The sequence below is a fragment of the Zophobas morio genome, unplaced genomic scaffold (assembly GCF_036711695.1).
Source record: "Zophobas morio isolate AGI-343-1 ecotype UQ-CSIRO unplaced genomic scaffold, CSIRO_AGI_Zmor_V1 ptg000007l, whole genome shotgun sequence".
Taxonomy (NCBI): Eukaryota; Metazoa; Arthropoda; class Insecta; order Coleoptera; family Tenebrionidae; genus Zophobas; species Zophobas morio.
In genome coordinates, this window is record NW_026972112.1 from 1,995,162 (window position 1) to 2,016,113 (window position 20,952).

Sequence of the window (20,952 nt, forward strand, 5' to 3'; positions counted from 1 at the left end):
AAAACGAAACGAAAAATTGCTAATCAAAAATTTGAAGAAATGAAAAATTAAAGAAACGAAAAATTGGAAAAATTAAAATTGAATATATAAAAAATTGTAAAGTCGACAAGTTGAAAAATTTAAGACTGTAAACTTGACAAACTCAAATTGAAAAATTATTTATTAATTTATTGAAAACTGACAATCCAAATCTTGAAAAATCGAAAAACTGAAGAAACAAAAAAATTAAAAATCAATTTCCAGCATGTTATAAAATTAATTAAAGAAAGTAATTAACTTCATAATGGCCGAAGACTCGAATTTGACACACATAAGGCAAACTTATTTGTATACCGAAATACAAAAGTTTGTAACAACATGAAACCTATGATGATAGCGATAACATAAAAAAATATTTTGAATAATAAATAGGAAAAAAAACATCAAAACAAAATTAAAAAGCATTGAGACACAAAAAAAAATAAAATTTTTACCTAAACTCCATTTGGATGAATTAATTTTCCCTCATCGGTATTTTTACATCCTTATTTTTTCCTGTGACAACATTAATACAACGCAATGAAAGAACCAACTCAGTTTATTAATTATTAGAGTTCACATTATTGATTTTCTGAAACCTATTGTGAAACTAAAAGCTTAGTTTTATTCTAATGGAAAATATTTATTATTCATACATTTGTGTGGCCTAATTACGTTTCTTCTTGTTAAAATAAAAATCATAAAACAAAGGAAATTAATTAATACTAGAAACAATTCATTACCTAAAATTGTTAAACAGCGAAAATATTCTTTTATAATTGCAACAACCATGGAATTTGCGTCTCAGAAGCGTGACCAATGCCTCGTGCATGTCAGAGTGCATTTTTTTTTAATGAAAATTTCCTACCAACTAAATCAAGATCAAAAATCTAGGTCATTTTTTTTCGTAACACCTTTCACTTATAAATTTTTTATTGAAGCTTAAATTATTATTAATATAATGCTAATCAACGAAAATTTATTCTCTTAATAATTAAAGACGTATTTTCCAGACTCCGCGTACACCGAGCGCTACATGGGCTTGCCCAACGTGACCGACAACTACAAGGGCTACGACGAAGCCGACGTCAGCAAAAAAGCGCACCTCCTCCGCGACAAAATGTTCTACCTAGTGCACGGCTCCGCCGACGACAACGTCCACCTCCAGCAGTCCATGGCTTTAGTGAAATCCCTGTCGGAGGCAGGAACCCTCTTCCGACAGCAAGTAATCCCCGTAACGCCCTTCCACTTCCGCGCACTAATCCCCTCGTTCCAGATTTACCCGGACGAAAGCCACGGCTTGGGCGGCGTGAAAAAGCACCTCTACAGGAGCATGGGCCAGTTTTTCGACGACTGCTTCCAGAAACAAGTTCCTCCGGAGTTCAAAGCGGGACTTAGGAACGATATCGAGTAGTACACCTTTAACGACTTTTTCAGCTAGAAGTGATGCCAAAGGATGTTCCCAATCGCTTTAAAATAACATCCGTTCTGTTTCCGGGATGTTAGTGATGAAAGTGCCAAATTTTGAAAAATTTACGATTGATGTTCTTCGATGTTAGTCAAATCGGGATTTGCAATAAGACGGAACTCAGGAAATGGAGAGGAATGCCCTTAAACCCCTCAACTGTAGGCTAGGACGTTGCGGTTATCATTTTGATCGGGGTCGACGTGGTGCTGGGGGCGGACGACCACGGAACAACACTTAACTGCCGATTTTTATTACACACTTACTAGAAATAACCGGTTCTGGCGAAAAGTGGGGTTAGGAAAGCTGCAAACACCAAGTTGAACACAGGGGTTGCTTTGGTGGTTGTTCGTACCGTGGTACCAATTTCATGGGCCCCGCATATCCACAATCAGTATTAATAAACTCGCTGACATTGGCAGACACTCATGACATATCTCAAGCTCGACTCATCCCGATCTACCAATCAGTCAATGACAGGTGTACACGACCAAACCCCCGACTCTAGATCGTCGTACGGTAGTACCTCAATAAAATTTTAACACTCTAGTTGTAAGAATAGTGTTCAGAGGGTCTCTTCAAGCCACAAGCCTTAATCTGACCTTCTCGTCGTTCCGTTCGTTCTTTTATAATTTTGTACAAAGAACAAGTCAATTTTTGATGATGGCGTACTCAATTCTGAACACTGGTGACTTTTATTGCGTAGAATTCACTCATCTACTCATGATCATCATGTAAATATTTGATTCGTAGCTAGCTGTACAGATATGGGTCCAATAACTGTTCTATTTTTCCAATGACGGTTCTTCAAGTGCACGGTGTGACTTAACAAACGCACGATCTAGCAATAAACCATTTCGCTGTTAGAATTCCTGAACAATCAGTGGTGGAGCCACTCTGTATATAGCGCTTGACCCAAACAATCTGATAGGTACTAACTATAGTGAGATATCGGTTAAGTTTTGGTTGGTTATCGCGAATTTGTTATTGTACAGCGACTGTTAAAATACAACATTGTTGCCAACGTTAAAACACAGTTAAACGAAAGCTCAAATATTTATTTAAGGGGAGACGCTGTTCAATGTTTCGATGTCGAAGGGATTTTTTGTACATATTGTGATTTTGGATGAGTTTCGTTGTATTGTATGTAAGAGATTGAGTTCAGATTTTACAAGCCTTAATTTCGTCGATCATGTGATACATCTCATCCATTTTGAACAATTTTATTGTAAATATCTTCTTGCATCTGTCATTCGGTGGTTGTTCACACGATAGTATACTTCTAGTAGAGTTACTGAAATTTCCTAGATTATTATACTAAAATTATTAATAAAGACAATTCCAATTACTCACGAGTTTTCTTAAAAACAACCTTCACTCACCTTAACCCGACACCAAAAAATTCCATCGTCCGTAAAATCACCTAAATCACTGCCCTAGAACACCCCCAACGAACAAGGACATCGCACACGTGTATTATCATCTCCTCTATAATTTCGAAACTCCTATAATTCCGTCACAATTTTAGTTAGATTAGATGTTGACTGTGAAAACACAAGCACATCAACGGTATTTTTTATTGAATTAAAACTCAATACACAAATGCGTTGTTCATTAAACCTTAGCAGTTCGAATGACAAACTGCGCAGCTCCGAAAAAACTGACCCCGAACGTCTTCATCAAAAGTCTAGAAAAAAATTGTTGTAGATCATGACACGCAATTATACGATGCATAAGGAATGAAGTCGCGTCTCAAATATTCATCCTGGATAAATACCACCCCGGATATATAAGAACTAAATCAACAAAAAATGTCACAAAGAAAATGCTATTGCTCAATTCATACACCAACGTTTTGGTCAACTTAATTCTAAGAAGTTATTTCGATGACCATCGATGTCTTCTGATTTTTACCGACACCGATCTGGACTACGACGGCCACATTCCCGCAGTCAGAATCAAAATTGCTGATGGGTGGGTCGACTACGGGCTAATTTTCCACTACCATGGGTGCCAAGGCGTAGTCATTTATTCGCAAAACCCACAGACAATTTTCGTGGAATTTGAAACCCAAATCCGGCTCAAAATGGAGAGGTTCAACCGAAGAAGATTTCTCATAATAACTTACAACACTACAACAAAAATCGAACCAGAGTTCTTCGCTTTGAAAGAACTAGAATTCGTAAGCGATCTTCTTCTAGTTCTACCTGACACGGGAGACAATATAACCACATTCGCACTCAAAACCCACAAATACGTGGGGGCATCCAACAACAACGAACCTGTTCTTCTAGACAAATGGTTCACACAGAATCAGAGTTTCCTGTTTGGTGCTAATTTGTACCCCGACAAACTCTCAAATCAGTTAGGGCGACCTTTAAAAATGGCAACTTTTACCTACGAACCTTACAGCGTCATCGGTAACCCTTTTATCAAACGAAATTTCTAAAATAAGACTTCTCCTGTAGGACAAAAGGTTGATAATCACTATGGTTCAGAACTGGTGTCCGGGGTTCAATTCGGTCTCAAATACAACATGACCCCCATCCCCATCGTCAACGAGAAAGACTACTGGGGCGAAATTTTCTCCAACTGGTCGGGAAACGGGCTTTTGGGCAACCTCGTGGAAGACAATGCCGACATAGGCTTTTGTACGACCTCCATCAACACGGTACTAGTAATAATTCAAATTTTTAGCCGCGTTGTACACCTGGGAGATCTGCTACCACTACCTAGACTTGTCAAAACCCCTAGTACGAACAGGGATCACGTGTCTGGTACCAGCCCCCAAGTAAGTACCACTTTTGGTTTTCTAAATCCACCAGACTCTTCCAGGTTGGCTGCTCGTTGGCTCACCCCTCTTTTTTCGTACGCGCCGGAACTATGGCTCTACATTAGTATCGTCTTCATCGCATCCATTCTCATTCTATCTCTGATTCTGTTGTGGTACCACCACAAGTCCGACCAAAAGCCAGAAAAGTACCCACACTTCGTCGCACTTGCGGTCAAAATCGTCCTAAAACCCGTCTTGCTACAAGCTTTAAACAAAAACGAAATCCCTCTTGACGTGGCTAGCAAATTTATGTTAGCCCTAATGCTAGTTTTCAGTCTTTTCCTCACTAGTACCTATAGTAGTGGTTTGGCCACCGTGATGACGCTACCACGGTACGAAGACTCTATTGACACCGTTCAAGATTTCGCCGACAGTGGTCTAGATTGGGGTGCCACTCAAGACGCCTGGATCACCTCAATCCAAAACGCCGAAGAACCCATCTACGTTCAAATAGTAAGCAAATTCCACCCCACGCCTGAAGACGAACTCCACCGACTGTCCAAAACCGGCCAATTCGCCTTTTCTATCGAACGCCTCCCTTTTGGTACCACAATTCCAGTGTTAGTACCAATCATTGACGTTCTTTCTTACAGAAAACTTCGCCGTTGGTGAGTACATCGACGAAGACACTATCGGCAATTTCCACTTAATGGAGGAAGATTTCTATTGGGAGCAGTGCGTTATCATGTTGAGAAAAAACTCGGTACTACTCCCATCGCTTGATTTGTTCGTTTTGCGGATTTTTGAGGCTGGGTTGATTTCGAAGTGGCAAAACACGGTAAGGGGTAGGGGGTTAGATGTGAGTTTGAGTGGTTGTTCCAGGCGGTGGAGATGTCCATGAACACGGAGGTTCAAAGGGTGGTCAAGTACTACAAGTACCACATTATCGAACACGAAGTGGTCAAGTTAAAGTGGAGTCACGTCGAAGGGACTTTTGCGATTCTGGCTTTGGGTTGTACCGTCAGTTTGGTGGTTTTTGTGGTGGAATTAATGTTTCAAAGGGAGAAGTAGTACCGATTGATGCAAAAATGAAGTTATGTTTTTAATATTAGTGCTTCTGCATAGTTTCGCTTATAGCTTGGATAACTATATTTTTACAATCAAACCAAATAAACTTATTTTGATTCACACAAAATTCCACAAACAAGTACTGATAGGGTTCGATAAAATCGTGGTTCCGGATGTTTTTAAACCTACACCCATATATAAATGCACCGACTGCAGCAATCAGGTAGTCAATAATTGAAACTTCGACGATGGTACTTCAGCTGAAATGGTACGTACGAACTCACTTATCACCTGTTACTAAAATACAGTAATTGCAGTCTTGTCGCTTTTCTTCTCTTCCATGGTGTGGTACTACCGCTCGAAACCTGGGACGACGACTCCTTGTTCCTCATTAGAAGTACCGCCTCGAATTTAGTGCTCGACTCTCGTGAGTCCAAAGTGACAATTCAACACTTTGACGGCTATAAACCGCAACTATGGAAATTCAAGAGAGGAGAGCGACCAGGTTTGTTCATCATCGTTAACAATAACACAGGGTACGACATAAATATACTGTCAGAAATCGGTACTAACGCAGAATTGCAGGACAGTCTTGGACGTCGACAAAAGCAACCAAAACACAATCATTCTAGCCAAAGAAAAAGATTCTTTAAACCAACAGTGGATTCTCAACTCAAATGGTCGCATTATAAACGCAGGTATGAAGCTAACTGTGGATATAATTCACGCGAGGTACGTCCCAGGGAATCCTGTGATAGTACGCACTGATAATGGGAACGCAGCCCAAGACTTCATCGTAAAAGAAAAAATTACTTGTGGATTGCCTTAAAAACCTGCACTTTGTGTTTTTTTAGCAGAATATATTCTTAAAATGTGTTTCATTTTAATTTTAAATTGGTGCCTTAGTGGGGTACTTCCATTCAAATGTGATTCCCATCAAAGATTTAGATAGTTTTTCCCCTTCTAACCACAATAGTAACCACGATAGTACCCACACGTGATAAGCTCTAATAAAAGCGTGTTAGAAAAAATCCACACGTACCAGTTCCACAATTAGTGCCAATACAAGACGTTTCCATAATGGCTTGGTACGTACAAGTACCTATATTTTTACCCAATCACGGTAACTTTCCTACAGGTACTTACCTCTTTGCGTGTTTTTTCTCTGCAATATCGTTATCTGCGTCCACGGAAGTTACGAAGACGACGCTCTCTACCTGATAAGAAGTACCCCCTCGAATCTCGTTCTGGATGGAAGTAATTCAAAAGTGAGCATGCAACATTTCGACGGATATAAACCCCAATTGTGGAATTTCAAGAAGGGTCTCAGACCAGGTTTATTCGTGATTGTCAACAACAGTACCGGGTTAGTACTTTATCAAAAAAATTGTCTTGGTTGAGTTTTGGTTTCGTAGGAACGTTCTTGATGTAGCAAGTGACAACACGGTCGTACTTGGTAGGGAAAAAAACGGTACTTTGAACCAACAGTGGTTCCTGCATTTCAATGGTCGTCTGGTCAATGCAGGTATTGGAAAGTTATTGGATGTGAGAGGTGGGAAGTTCGTTGCTGGTAATCCGTTGATAGTTCATCCCGATAACGGGAGTGGTGCCCAGGATTTTATTGTAAAGGAAAAACAGACATGTGGAAATTGATTTATATTTAATTTGAATAAAATTGTAGCAGTAGCTTGTTTTTTTAAATTTCCCTTGTTATGTAACAGGATACAAATGTCACAGGATGTGGTGAAATTATCTTCTCTGTTGGTGATATAATGCAGAAGTGTTTGACTAATTTAATCATGTCTTAAATGAATGAAATTAATAAAAATGATAATATAAGCACTTCCCTTGGTAACTCGTCTCCTGATAACTTGTTTGATCTACAGATCAGAGCGTGCGCAGGCGAGTATCGACTTTAAGCGTTCAGAAGCGATTATTGGTTGGTTTGGACGAGTAAGAGAACATTTTTGATTTTTAGTGACAATCTTTGTGGAAAATTTGAAAAATCGGGAAATCTAAACTCGAAAAATTTTCAAAATCGATAAACCGAGATGTCAAAAATAAAAGTACCCCCAATAAGGTGATTCGGCGCAAGATTTCGTTGTCAAAGAGAAACGTACTTGTAACTGAAAACGTTCCTCGTATTTATTTTCTTGTTGTTGTTGTTGTATATAATACAAATAAGTAGTACTTTTTAAACATCTTGCCCCTCTCCTCGCCCACAACGCCACCTTAAACCAAAAACCTTATAAGCACTCCCGATTTATTCAAACCAGTTAGTTACGAAATCCTCCGAAAATGGTACTTCCGGCCAAGTGGTACGTATAATCTCACATTTTTGCGTCGTTTTTATTGCTTCCGCAGGTTTCTGCTTATCCTTGTTCCATCGTTCTACGATAGCATCGTCTTCACGCTGAATTATTACTACTGTGAGGACGATTCATGGTACCTGATAAGGAGTACCGCTTCCAACTTGGTTCTGGACGCTAGTAACTCTAGAGTGACCGTCCAACACTTCGATGGGTATACGCCGCAGCTGTGGAGGTTCAAGCGGGGAAGCAGGCCGGGGTTGTTTTTTATTTTGAACAACAGTACCGAGTGAGTACCGCTTTTCAAAATTGGGGGAATAGGTGCTGATTTTTGTTGTAGGACCGTTCTGGATGTGGCCAATGATTATACGGTGGTGCTTGCGAAACAAACTAATGAGTCGTTGAGTCAACAATGGTTTGTGAATTCGAATGGGCGGATTGTGAATGCTGGGTCTGGGAGGAATTTGGATATAACTGGAGCTAGGTATATTCCGGGGAATCCGCTGATTGTGTATCCGGATAATGGGAATCCGGCGCAGGATTTTATAGTGAAGGAGAAACGAACGTGTGGTGATCAAAAATTTAACACTATTCCTTGAGTTTCAATTTTGTTTTATTTAGTATATGATTAGGAGATTTTAGGTAATGTGTTTATGTTTGAAAACGAACTGTAGAAATTAAAAAAATACGAATAAATGAATAAAAACTACAAAAAGTCCTTTTATTAATATATTTTTCCATTTGAATAGTCTCCATTACATTGTAATAACGATTAATTTATTTTGAACTAGTAACTTTACAGAAAGTTGTTATAATTTCCAAAAAATTTTAATTTTAAAGCAGTTTAGAGCCAATAATTACTCAAAAATGATTTGTAAAAACAAACAAAAAATTCAAAAAACTTTTAGAATTTGTAATTTCATTATATTAACGATAATTATAACATAATTACGACGTCTATAAAGGTAATAATGACCATTCACATGAACAAAAACATTGTCTTTGTTTACATTCTCATAAATTCTAATTTGTCACAGTTGTTAATTTTCGTCTATAACCGTCGGGTTTGCAGTTCTAGGTTATCGTGGGAAATTTAATTCTCGTAACCTCTTGTACGCGATAATAAAGCACTGAAGTTTAGTTTTAGATACCTTTTTTAAAGGTGAATTTTTTTCAAATTCCTACCGATTTTTGAGATTTTCGAAACTCAATTAAACACATTTTCTTGTAGATTTCGAGCTCTAGAACTCACTTTCGGCCTTTTTTATCCATCGACATATCGACATTTTCAGAAATTTTCAAAAATTCGCATTTCGTACCGATTCTTTTGAAAATATTACACGGTGTCCATCAACATGCTATATTTTTGGATTCGGCATGTCGAGATCTACGTCCCTCAATTTTTTCGCAATTTTTAGACACCTTTTTTAAAAGTGAAATTTTTTCAATGGTCCCCCCTTCTTCAAATTTCGGCCAAATTTTGACATTTTCGAAACTTATCTAAACACATTTTCTTGTAGATTTCGAGCTCTAAAACTCACTTCCGGCCTTGTTTCTTTGATAACTGCAACCGTTTTCCCGGAATCGACAGTCGAAATATCGACAATTTTAAAACTTTTCAAAAATTCGCATTTCATACCGATTCTTTCGAAAATCTTGCTCCGTGACCATCAACATGCTATATTTTTGGAATCGGCATGTCGAGATCTACGTTCCTGAAATTTTTCGCAATTTTTAGACAACTTTTTTTTTAAATAAAATGTCTGTCATGGTCCCCCCTTCTTCAAATTTCGGCCAAATTTTGACATTTTCGAAACATAACTAAATACATTTTCTTGTAGATTTCCAGCTCTAGAACTCACTTCCGGCCCCGTTTCTTTAATGACTGCAACCGTTTTTCCGGAATCGACCGTCGTAATATCGAAATTTTTAGAAATTTTCAAAAAGTCGCATTGCGTATTGATTCATTCGAAAATATTGGTCAGCGACCATCAACATGCTATATTTTTGGAACCAGCATGTCGAGATCTACGTCCCTGAATTTTTTCGCAATTTTTAGACAACTTTTTTAAAATGAGAATAGTACCTGCTAATATAAGACTGATTTTGCCTAAAACACCATCTAAAAAAAAGAAGGCGGGTGAACAATCTTCGAAAATTACCACAAGAGATTTTCTTGTAGATTTCGACTTATGGAGATCATTTTCGGCTTCATTCTTCGAAAATGAAACAATTTTCCCCAAAATCGAAAAAAGGAAAAATTACAATTTTCTAAATATTTTTAAAATCCATTTTCAGAATGATTTGTCCAAAATTCTTGGATGATCAACACGTTATGTTTTTGGAATCAGCTCGTCAAAAATATTTCCCAGAATTTTAAAGCAACTGCAAAAATCTCAATTATTCAGAAAAATGGAAACATGCTTTAAAAATGATTTTGGAAAATTACAACACTTGTAAGCAGCTGATTTAAGATATTAAATTTTCGAAATAGAGCTTACAAAATTATGTCGAAAAAATTTTGATAGTTTTGAAAACAAAAATTTTCGTAGCGGAAAATTAATAATTAGATAGAAATCTTTGGATTTCGACATAATAATTAACAGTATTACGAGTAATCATTATAATGAAGAAGGGGTGGGTGGGCGGGGCTATTGCTTGCTTATAAAAGACTCTGTAAAAAAAGTTAAACTTAGCCCCGCCCGCCCACCCGTCCTTTTTTTTCTTCCGAAATAAGTAATGTATTTTTATAGCAAATAGTATAAAAAAATACGAGTATCGAATTTTTTTCTCTTTTTAACAGACCCAGTTCTATTAGTTTGTTACCACTTTACAGAAGAACATAACTCCGCCCACTTACCCCGCCTTCATTTTAGTGATTCATTTTATCTCAATGAAAGGCGGATTTTATACTGATGAACAGAAATAAAATCGTTAAAATGAGAATAGGGCGGGTGGGCGGGGCTATCACTTGCCAAGATAAGATTGAACAATATTTGGAGTAGTCACTGAAACGAAGAGGGGGTGAGTGGGCGGGGCTACTACTTACTTATAAAAGACTGTAAGAAAAAGTTAAAGTTATTATGAATTTTTGAGTATTTTTCCAACATTCTTCGAAAATTAACTCAAGATATTTTCTTGGAGATTTCGACTTATGGCGGTCATTTTCGGCTTCATTCTTCGAAAATCAAACCATTTTTCCAAAATCGAAGAAATAAAAAAATGGCAATTTTCGAAATATTTTTATTTTCAATTCAAATTTTTCAAAATAAGGAAAAGAATAAGAATAAGAATATTGCCAACAAAAAGCAAATTTCAAAAATCTTCTTAATCTTTGTCTTGTAAAGTTCAACTTGTAGAAGTCATTCTTCGCAAATTAAACAATTTTCCCAAAATCGATAAGATAAAAAATGACAACTTTCGATGTATGTATTTTAAAAATACCATTTTCAAACCAATTTATGGAAAATTTTCAATATTTTGAAAGATTTTTAATCAACTTTTCAAAATTCTTAATTTCTCAAGATGAATATTTAAACCCTTTTCATTTAGACTTGTAGAAGTAATTTTGGCTTCACTCTTGGAATCACAATCAATTTTTCCAAAATCGATAAAATGAAAACTGACAATTTGCCAAGTATTTAAAAATTCTATTTCCAAACCGAATTTTTGGAAAATATTAGTCCAAGACCATTACCAAGTTATGTTTTTCGAATCACCTCGTCGGAATGTATTTCCCAGAATTTTTTAGGAATTTTTTGACAACTTTTCAAAAATCGCAATTTCTTAATGTATGAATTTTTGACCGTTTTTTAAACTTCTTTGAAAATTACCTAAAGGTATTGTTTTGCAGATATCGACCTGTTAAAGCTATTGTCGGCTTCCAACAGTTCTTTCAGAATCAATAAAATTAAAAATTAAAATTTTCGAGATATTGTTCTAAAAATCTCATTTTCAAAGCTAATTTTCCAAAAATCCTGGTGCAAGATTTATCAACAAGTTATATTTTTCGAAACAGCTTGTTGAAAAGTACTTCGCAGAATTTTTTGGAAATTTTTGGACAACTTTTCAAAAATCTCTATTTTTCATTGTATGAATTTTTGACCAATGTTGAGGACCTTTTGAAAATTACCTAGAGGCCATATTTTATAAACTTCGACTTGTAATATTTATTTTCGGCTTCATTTTTTCGGAAATTCCAACAGTTTTTCCAGAATCGATAAAACTAGAAATGAAAATTTTCAAAATATTAAGAAAATCGCATTTTCAAAGCGAATTTCGCAAAAATCGTGGTACAAGACTCATCAGCATGTTGTATTTTTTGAATCAGCTCGTTGAAATGTATTTCCAAAAATTTTTTTAGAATTTTTAGACAACTTTTCAAAAATCTCTATTTTTCATTGTATGAATTTTTGACCCATTTTCGAGGACCTTTCGAAAATTACCTAGAGGCCATATTTTATAAATTTCGATTTGTAATGGTTACTTTCGGCTTCATTTCTTCAGAAATTCCAACAGTTTTTCCAGAATCGATAAAACTAGAAATGAGAAATATTCAAAAAATCGCATTTTCAAAGCGAATTTTGCAAAAATCGTGGCACAAAACTCATCAACAAGTTATATTTTGTGAATCGGTTTGTCGAAATGTATTTCCAAGAATTTTTTTTGAATTTTTAGAGAACTTTTCAAAAGTTTCTATTATTCATTCTATGAAATTTTGACCATTTTTCGGGGGCTTCTTAAAATTAACTACAGGCCATATTTTATAAATTTCGATTTGTAATGGTTACTTTCGGCTTCATTTTTTCGGAAATTCCAACAGTTTTTCCAGAATCAATAAAACTAGAAATCAAAATTTTCGAAATATTAAAAAAATCGCAATTTCCAAGCGAATTTTGCAAAAATAGTGGTACAAGACTCATCAACAAGTTATATTTTTTGAATCAGCTCATTGAAATGTATTTCCAAGAATTTTTTGATAATTTTTAGATATCTTCTGAAAAATCTCAATTTTTCAGTGTATGAATTTTTGACATTCTTTATTTCTCTGTAGATTTCGACTTCTAACATTTATTTTAAGCGTCATTTCTTCAAAAATTCCAACAATTTTTCCAGAATCGAATAAATCGAAAAATGACAATTTTCGAGATATTTTTAAAATCCTATTTTAAAACACAATTTTTCAAAAATCTCCGTCCGGAACCATCAACAAGTTATGTTTTTAGAATCAACTCGTCGAAATATATTTTCCAGAATTTTTCCAGGGTTTTAGGCAGCTTTTCAAAAATCTCAAGTTTTCATTATCAATTTTGACCGTTTTTCAGTACCTCCGAAAATAACCTAAAGACATTTTGTTGTAAATTTTCAGAGATAACTGTCGTATATTTTAAAAATTAACCACAAAATCTAACAAGGACACCATAATTCTAACAGTAGACAGTATTTAATAAATAAATAATAATTATTTCAACAATACAAGTGCAACTTTGAAATTGTTACACTTTGAGAAATTGATTTTAAAATTTTAAGCAATGCTTTTATTATAAAAAAAATCACATTTAGAAAATAACTCCCAACTAAATCAATTAAAGGACCTGTGATCCATCACACAAAGACAAAGAGACCCAAAAAATCGACGCACTATTCCTCCAAAAACTCACTCCTCATTGCCACCACAGCAATAAAAATTAAAATGCAATAGACACCTATGCGATTGATGCCTGTTTACGGTCAGCTGCAATCTATAAAATTAAACTTTGTATCGTCCGCACCGTGGGGAGACTTGGGGGGGCAAAGTCATGCCTTGTTACGCATGTATGATGATTTTTTTTTGTATGTGAGAAGGTCATAATAAATCGTTCAGACTATTGCTGATTTATTCGGCTTTTGCACTGCAGTACTAGACACAACGATGACCAGGTGCCAGGTGAAGAGTACCCACGTGCTGCTGTGCGTCGTCCTAGTGGTCACCCAATGGGCCCGAGTCACCGGTAAGTCAAAATTTTCCTAAAAATTTCAAAATCGCGAGCGAATGACCCGCGTTTTTCAATGACTTAAGTAAGTGGGTACTGAGGAGCACCGGTCCGTTTCAAATTGTTATTAATCGGTACGGGAAGTAGTCTTCTTCCAAGAAAAAATTATGGTTGGTGAAGGCCGCGCCATTTGTGTCCTAAAATAAATAAAAATTGGCATTGATTTTCCTATAGGTGTTGATAATAATAATAAATGACGCATCGGTGGGTACGACCTTGATGGAAATCGTTGATAGATAGGTCGTACCACGGGGGAAAATTTTCAAAAAATTGTTAATCGAAAAGTCGTAAAACCAACACCGCAATTACGTTATCTGTGACAAATTAGAATTCAAGGATGATGGGACGTGCGATTATTCATAGTACCCATTTTTTAGCGATCAAAGTAGGATAATTTAAATAGAATTAAACGGTCGGTGGTTCTATTTTTTAGCATTATTTATGTACGTTTTTTCCTTTATTCGATAGAAGTAAACACGTTCGATTTTTTCCATTTCGTGTCTACACCTTTCATGGTTCGGTGAATTATTAAACGTGCGGTTAGTACTGTGGTGTAATTGTGTGTTATTGACACAAAATAAACGCGTATGGAAAAAATAATGGGAACAATATGGGATTATTAATATTAAAAGAATTTTTTATTGTTATCATTATATAAGTGTAAAAAATGCCCTTGGCTTGTGGCCTCGCGAAAATTCCAAAATGCATATGGGGAGCGCTAATTAGATCTCTGCTAACTAACAGGATGCTCCTTTATCAATTAATCTTATTTTTGGTAATTAAATTCAAGTATGTAAGCAAGCCGGTGAATTTCGCATAATTTATTTGTGGACACGTGCCACAATGTTAATGAAAATAAAGTGTTACGAGGGAAGATGTTCAAATGTGTCTGATTATTTCAAGTTTTAAACAGAAACATCAAAAAATGTAAACATCATCAATTTTTAACCTAATGGCAAACTGAAATTAAATTTCAGATCTTTAATAGAACAATTTTTTAAAATATATACCAGATCAATCGCATCACTGCAAAAGAAAAAAACTCAATCAGATACGCTTCAAAAACACATATCATAAGTTCATAACGTTTGAAAGAAAATTATTTGTAATTTCCGGAAAACCTTGATACATGTAATTATTTTTGTCAGATCGGAATAAGCAGAAATTTTCAAATGGTTGGAAGAGCATAATTAGGGTATTTAGTCGTTTTTTGCCAAAATTTTGATAATATAGATAGTTTCGCAAAACTTTAACAATTTGAGACCGTTTTTTAGACTTGTACTCAGGGATCATTTAGGAACTAAAATGTTTATTTTTTTAATAAAATCGTGTCAATGTCTTATTAAAAATATGCATGAACATGAAGTGTTCATTATCCTGTTACTTATTTTTAAAAATTCTGAACTTTTGGGCCAATATATCATTTTAAATCATATTTTCACTATTTTGATTTGAAATTACGCCAGGAACAAAAATCGCATAAAAAATCTCAAAATATTTATGACAATTTTCCACAATTTTTACCAATATTATCTCACTTTTTTCATTATGGGTTCATTTTAAAAGTGATACCCGCATTTCCAAGTTTTTTTCAAAATGCCTTTTGGTAACGAGAATTTTCACTTTTTGCGCTCCGCATTTCATCCGAGACGAAGCCGAGGAATCGACTAATAAATTTAACAAGCAAACTATAATCTTGTCCATATTATTAAATAGCCAACGAACTTTTCATTTCAACGAACATTAGAACAACAATCCCAACTGATCCTGAATATGAGTTGAAATATCGAGTCTAAATGGAACTTTTACAAGTCGTTTTCTCGCTACTTTTTCAGCTTTCTCAAATTTATTAAGGTTTGACAAAATTTTCAGATTTTCTGGTACGTAAGTTATTAACACTGAATAAAATTTTGAAATTTTGGTAAAATAATTTCACAAAATTTTTATATTTTTTTCAAAATTCTCAATTTTTCAAAACCCCTCCATTATGAATTTTTGACCATTTTTCGAACACCTTTCGAAAATTATCTAAAGATATTTTCTTGTACATTTCGACCTATAAAAATCATTTTCGGTTTAATTCTTCAAAAATTAATTATACAATTTTTCGAAAATAGAAAAAATAGAAAATTACAATTTTCGAAATATTTTAAAAATCCATTTTCATGCTGACTTATCCAAAACCTACTTCTGAAATCATCAACACATGATGTTTTTAGAATCGGCTCGTCAAAATGTGTTCCCCAGAATTTTTTGAAAATTAAAGGCAGCTTTTCAAAAATCTCAGTTTTTCGAAACCCCTACATTATGAATTTTTGACTAATTTTGGAAAACCCTTCGAAAGACATTTTCTTGTAGACTTCAACTTACAGAAGTTATTTTCCGCTTCGTTCTTCGAAAATTAAACAATTTTCCCAAAATCGAAAAAATGGAATTTGATAATATTAGAAATATTTTGAACTTTCCGTTTTCATAACGACTTCTCCAAATTCTTGGTCTGAAATCATCCACACGTTACGTTTTTGGAACCAGCTCGTCAAAAAATATTTCCCAGAATTTTTTGAAGATTTTAAGGCAATTTTTCAAAATTCTCAATTTTCAAAACCCCTATATTATGAATTTTGGACCATTTTTTGAACACATTTCCAAAATTATCTAACGATATTTTCTTGTAAATTTCAACTTATAAAAATCAATTCGGCTTAATTCTTCAACAATTAATTAAATAATTAATTTTCGAAAATCCAAACAATGGAAAATGACAATTTTCGAAATATTTAAAAAAATCCATTTTCATGCCTACTTGTCCAAAATTTACTTCTGAAATCATCAACACATGATGTTTTTAGAATCGGCTCGTCAAACTGTGTTTCCCAGAATTTTTTGAAAATTTTAAGGTAGCTTTTCAAAAATCTCAGTTTTTCGAAACCCCTCATCATGAATTTTTCACTAATTTTGGAAAACCCTTCGAAAGACATTTTCTTGTATTCTTCGGCTTATAGTGAACTTATTTTCCGCTTCGTTCTTCGAAAATTAAACAATTTTCCCAAAATCGAAAAAATGCAAATTGATAATATTAGAAATATTTTTAACATTCCATTTTCAGAACGAATTCTCCAAATTCTTGGTCTGAATCTATCAACACGTTACGTTTTTGGAATCAACTCGTCAAAGTACATTTCTCAGAATTTTTTGAAGATTTTAAAGCAATTTTTCAAAATTCTCAATTTTTCAAAACCCCTACATTAGGAATTTTTGACCATTTTTCGAACACCTTTCGAAAATTATCTAAAGATATTTTCTTGTAAATTTCGACTTATAAAAATCATTTTCGACTTAGTTCTTCAACAATTAATTAAATAATTTTCGAAAATGCAAAAAATGGAAAATGACAATTTTCGAAATATTTTTAAAAATCCATTTTCATGCTGACTTGTCCAAAATCTACTTCTGAAATCATCAACACATTATGCTTTTGGAATCAGCTCGTCAAAATATGTTTCTCAGAATTTTTTGAAAATTTTAAGGCAAGTTTTCATAATTCTCAGTTTTTCGAAACATTATTACATCATATTTTTGACCAATTTTCGAAAACCCTTCGAAAAACATTTTCTTATAGACTTCGACTTATGGAAGTTATTTTCGGCTGCATTCTTGGAAAAATTAAACAATTTTCCCAAAATCGAAAAAATAAAAAATCACAATTTTCTAAATACTTATTTTTAAAATTTCATTTTCAGAACGAATGGTCCAAAATCTTCATCTGGGATCATCAACACATTATGTTTTTAGAATCAGATCGTCAAAACGTATTTCTCTAAATTTTTTGAAGATTTTAAGACAACTTTTCAAAAATCTCAGTTTTTAAAAACCCATACGTTATCAATTTTTTACCATTTTTCGAACACCCTTCGAAAATTACCTAAAGTAATTTTTTGTAGATTTCGACTTATAGAACTTATTTTCGGCTTTATTCTTCGAAAATTTTACTATTTTTCCGAATCCGAAAAAGTGGAAACTGAATTTTCGAATCCAATTTTCCAAAATCTTGGTCCGTCACCATCAACAAGTGATGTTTTTAAAATTCCCAGAATTTTTTGAAGATTTTGAGGCAACTTTTCAAAAAACTCAATTTTTCAAAACCTTTACATTATGAACTTTTGACCATTTTTCGAACATCGTTTGAAGATTACCTCAAGACATTTTTGCTAGTAGATTTCGATTTATAAAAGTCATTTTCGACTTCATTTTTCAAAAATTATACGATTTTTCTAGAATCGAAACAATGAATTATGAATTTTCGAAATATTTTTAAAATTATATTTTCAAACCCAATTTTCCAAAATCTTGGTCCGTCACCATCAACAAGTTATATTTGTAAAATCAGCTCCCCAAAATGTATTCCCAGAATTTTTTAAAGATTTTAAGGCAACTTTTCAAAAATCTCAATTTTCCATCCTTTGAAAATTACCTCAAGACATTTTTGCTAGTAGATTTCGATTTATAAAAGTCATTTTTGGCTTGATTCTTCAAAAATTAAACAATTTTCCCAAAAACGAAACAATGGAAAATGATAAATTTCTAAATTTTTTTGAAAATGTCATTTTCAGAACGAATTGTCCAAAAATCTTTTAATTTGAGATCATCAACAAGTTATGTTTTAGAATCAGCTCGTCAAAATATATTTCCAAAATATTTAAGGCAACTTTTCGAAAATATCAATTTTTAAAAACCCATAAATAAATTTTTGACCACTTTTCGAACACCCTGAGGACATTTCCTTGCAGATTTCGACTTGCAGAAGTCATTTTCAGCTCCCTTCTTCGAAAATTATACGATTTTTCCAGGATCGAAAAAATGAATTTTCGAAATATTTTTCAATTTCTATTTTCAAACCCAATTTTCCAAAATCTTGGTCCGTCAGCATGAACAAGTTATATTTATTTTGTAAAATCAGCTCCTCAAAATGTATTCCCAGAATTTTTTGAAAATTTTAGTGCAACTTCAAAAATCTCCATTTTTCGAAACCTCTACATTATTAATTTTGAGCATTTTTTGAACATCCTTCGAAAATTACCTCAAGACATTTTTTCTTGTAGATTTCGACTTGTAGAGGTTATTTTCGGCTTGATTCTTCGAAAATTAAACATTACATTTTTAGACTTTTGTTCAGGTATCATTCACGATCTAAAATTTTGACCATTGTAAACTCCATTGTGGGGAAAAACATGGGTAACCCCACGATGAAAAATAAAATCCTGTCAGCATCTTATTGAACATAAAGTCCTTATTATTCTGTTGGTCATTTTTAAAAATCCTGGACTTTTGTGCCAAGGTGTCATTTTTAAATCAAAATTTTCCCTATTTTGGAAGTCGCATTTCACCTGAGGCAAAACCAAGGAATGAAAAAATCGCCCTAAGAACGCATAAAAATCCAGTTTAATTATTTTAGTGAAACATTAAACACTACATTTGAAATTTCACCAGGAACAAAATCAAGTAAAGTAAATCTCAAAACATCGATGGCAATTTTCCCATTTTCCGTGGAAAAAGTCATTTTCGTCCTAAGTGCAGCTATAAATAGTCACTTCGTATTTATGTCTTTAACATCACTTACCTAAATTGAAAATAATGCTGTTCCTAATACTGTCCCCTGATACACCCACTATAACGATTAATCAAATTACAGCCTTTTGCGTATCTTTTATCGTCTAGGTGAACCCCAGCTCACCTATTATGAGTCCGACACCCTCATTTCCCCCCGAAAGAACACCCTTTTCTGCGAACGCAACACCGAGTGTTTACCCCTATCGCAATGTCCGATGCTCAACAATATTTTATCCAACGAATGTGTGAACACAGAAAGGTAAAAAAAACTCAAAAAACAACAATAAAATAATAGCAATATCTTCAGAATCTCGAATCTTGGCTGCGGTTACCACAGCGGCGAAAGATACGTCTGTTGCCCCCTTGTTGTGGATCCGCTGAACAACATCAACTCCGGGAAGATGGTCGATGGGCAAAGGTGCGGGATATCGCAGATCCAAGGGGACAACTACGACGGGATCGGGGCGTACCCCTGGGTGGTGAGAATAGGGTTCAGAAGTAAGTTTTTCCCTCTTTTTGAAAAAAAAAAAATGGTAAATTTTGGCTTCCAGATGTGAGGACTGGAGAGGTTAAGTACCCTTGCACAGGATCCATTATTAGTAGCAGAGTTATTTTGACAGCGGCTCATTGTGCTTTGGCCAAAGCAGAAAACTACAAACTGTAAGTGTATTTGTACATTTCCAAAAATTTTGCTTAACAATAGAAATGTTCTAGCTACTCGGTCCGAGTTGGCGAATGGAACACCAACGCCGACATCGACTGCGGCGAGGAATTCTGCGGCCTCCCCGTCCAGGACATCCTCCCCAGCCACGTCATCGTCCACCCCAACTACGACAAACAATCCTACAGCAACAACATCGCCCTCCTCGTCCTCAGAAGCAAAATCAACTACTCCGGTGAGTACCATCATTACAGGGAGCACTAAACCGGAAGACCCAATCATGGGAAAAACTAATCCGTGAGAACCCATCAATTGGTCACGCTTCACAACACAAATTGATGCTAGATTTCGACTTTTAGTGACCGCCCAGCCGATTTGTCTACCGGAAACATGGTCGGTCACCAACAGAAATGGTATTTTGGTGGGCTGGGGCCGCAACGCCAAACAAAGCAGCGCCTCGAACCTGCAACAGACCCTGTTTCTGCCCATCACGGACCTGAGCGTGTGCCACAGGGTGTACGGGAACACGCTGCCCATCACCGAGGACCATCTGTGCGCGGGAGGGGAGGCGGAGAACGACGCGTGTAGCGGGTTTGGAGGGGCGCCGTTGACGGTGCGACATGGGGAGACATATTATCAGGTATGACAGAAAACAGACTATGCTAAAGAAATGGTACGAAATGGGTTCTAGGTGGGGATTTTGTCGTTTGGGTCCGACCGGTGTGGAGCGACTGGGGTTCCTAGTGTGTACACGAATGTGAAGAAGTACATCTCGTGGATCCGAGAAAATATCCCCCAGATTTACAGTAATGAGAATTAAATGTGGCAATGAAGTGTAAAGTTAGGTTAGAGTAGTTAGTAGGGCGTGGTGGGGGTGCAACCAATCACTTCTCGGTCTTAATCTTTCAAAAAAAGAGCTCTAAATTTGGTTGGTTGAGCAGCCCACGTTTGTCCTAGTTCAAGCTTTAGAAACATGTGATGACTTTTAATAAAATGTCTTTTTAATTTTGTTTGTCGTT

General features: G+C 35.0%; 5 protein-coding genes across 7 annotated transcripts in view; all 5 read left to right on the forward strand.

Moving 5' to 3' along the window:
- Positions 1–2,879, forward strand: part of LOC135124205 (inactive dipeptidyl peptidase 10) — a 114,458-nt gene extending 111,579 nt beyond the window's left edge. The window contains exons 13-14 of one of the 2 annotated variants that reach the window (XM_064049113.1): positions 1,032–1,243; positions 1,295–2,879. In XM_064049113.1, coding sequence (XP_063905183.1) covers positions 1,032–1,243; positions 1,295–1,432 — 350 coding nt within the window. In that variant the 3' untranslated portion in view covers positions 1,433–2,879. The remainder of the gene's footprint in view (positions 1–1,031; positions 1,244–1,294) is intronic. The other variant, XM_064049112.1, reaches the window with a different exon arrangement.
- LOC135124685 (glutamate receptor 3-like) lies at positions 1,912–5,421 on the forward strand. The gene is made up of 8 exons (XM_064049916.1): positions 1,912–2,002; positions 2,067–2,217; positions 3,221–3,903; positions 3,952–4,134; positions 4,181–4,274; positions 4,319–4,860; positions 4,910–5,094; positions 5,139–5,421. Exons 1-8 carry the CDS (start codon positions 1,912–1,914, stop codon positions 5,325–5,327), a joined length of 2,118 nt encoding a protein of 705 aa, XP_063905986.1. The 3' UTR covers positions 5,328–5,421.
- Positions 5,422–5,524: 103 nt separating this feature from the next.
- Positions 5,525–6,200, forward strand: LOC135124208 (uncharacterized). Its single transcript, XM_064049117.1, has 3 exons — positions 5,525–5,592; positions 5,642–5,860; positions 5,910–6,200. The coding sequence occupies exons 1-3, from the start codon at positions 5,573–5,575 to the stop codon at positions 6,151–6,153; spliced, it is 483 nt and encodes a 160-aa protein (XP_063905187.1). The 5' UTR covers positions 5,525–5,572; the 3' UTR covers positions 6,154–6,200.
- A 107-nt stretch (positions 6,201–6,307) lies between these two features.
- LOC135124207 (uncharacterized) lies at positions 6,308–8,301 on the forward strand. 2 transcript variants are annotated; one of them, XM_064049115.1, is made up of 5 exons: positions 6,308–6,412; positions 6,463–6,690; positions 6,740–7,642; positions 7,689–7,922; positions 7,974–8,301. In XM_064049115.1, the coding sequence occupies exons 3-5, from the start codon at positions 7,623–7,625 to the stop codon at positions 8,230–8,232; spliced, it is 513 nt and encodes a 170-aa protein (XP_063905185.1). In that variant the 5' UTR covers positions 6,308–6,412; positions 6,463–6,690; positions 6,740–7,622; the 3' UTR covers positions 8,233–8,301. The 2 variants fall into 2 exon arrangements, with proteins under 2 accessions (XP_063905185.1, XP_063905186.1); XM_064049116.1 differs by lacking the exons at positions 7,689–7,922; positions 7,974–8,301 and having other exon boundaries at positions 6,740–7,010.
- A 5,122-nt stretch (positions 8,302–13,423) lies between these two features.
- Positions 13,424–20,942, forward strand: LOC135124206 (CLIP domain-containing serine protease B4-like). The gene is made up of 7 exons (XM_064049114.1): positions 13,424–13,623; positions 19,381–19,531; positions 19,580–19,770; positions 19,824–19,932; positions 19,987–20,168; positions 20,293–20,573; positions 20,625–20,942. The coding sequence occupies exons 1-7, from the start codon at positions 13,545–13,547 to the stop codon at positions 20,751–20,753; spliced, it is 1,122 nt and encodes a 373-aa protein (XP_063905184.1). The 5' UTR covers positions 13,424–13,544; the 3' UTR covers positions 20,754–20,942.
- Positions 20,943–20,952: the final 10 nt, after the last annotated feature.

What these genes read in the sequence shown, in the direction of transcription:
- LOC135124685 (XM_064049916.1), top strand. Translation starts at nt 1,912, where the DNA reads ATGACATATCTCAAGCTCGACTCATCCCGATCTACCAATCAGTCAATG. An exon ending in CAATGCCGACATAGGCTTTT is followed by an intron (nt 4,135 to 4,180) that starts GTACGACCTCCA and finishes TCAAATTTTTAG; the next exon opens with CCGCGTTGTACACCTGGGAG. An exon ending in TGTCTGGTACCAGCCCCCAA is followed by an intron (nt 4,275 to 4,318) that starts GTAAGTACCACT and finishes AGACTCTTCCAG; the next exon opens with GTTGGCTGCTCGTTGGCTCA.
- LOC135124208 (XM_064049117.1), top strand. Translation starts at nt 5,573, where the DNA reads ATGGTACTTCAGCTGAAATG. An exon ending in ATGGTACTTCAGCTGAAATG is followed by an intron (nt 5,593 to 5,641) that starts GTACGTACGAAC and finishes CAGTAATTGCAG; the next exon opens with TCTTGTCGCTTTTCTTCTCT. An exon ending in ATCGTTAACAATAACACAGG is followed by an intron (nt 5,861 to 5,909) that starts GTACGACATAAA and finishes GCAGAATTGCAG; the next exon opens with GACAGTCTTGGACGTCGACA.
- LOC135124207 (XM_064049115.1), top strand. Translation starts at nt 7,623, where the DNA reads ATGGTACTTCCGGCCAAGTG. An exon ending in ATGGTACTTCCGGCCAAGTG is followed by an intron (nt 7,643 to 7,688) that starts GTACGTATAATC and finishes TTGCTTCCGCAG; the next exon opens with GTTTCTGCTTATCCTTGTTC. An exon ending in ATTTTGAACAACAGTACCGA is followed by an intron (nt 7,923 to 7,973) that starts GTGAGTACCGCT and finishes TTTTTGTTGTAG; the next exon opens with GACCGTTCTGGATGTGGCCA.
- LOC135124206 (XM_064049114.1), top strand. Translation starts at nt 13,545, where the DNA reads ATGACCAGGTGCCAGGTGAAGAGTACCCACGTGCTGCTGTGCGTCGTC. An exon ending in GGTGAGAATAGGGTTCAGAA is followed by an intron (nt 19,771 to 19,823) that starts GTAAGTTTTTCC and finishes TTTGGCTTCCAG; the next exon opens with ATGTGAGGACTGGAGAGGTT. An exon ending in AAGCAAAATCAACTACTCCG is followed by an intron (nt 20,169 to 20,292) that starts GTGAGTACCATC and finishes TTCGACTTTTAG; the next exon opens with TGACCGCCCAGCCGATTTGT.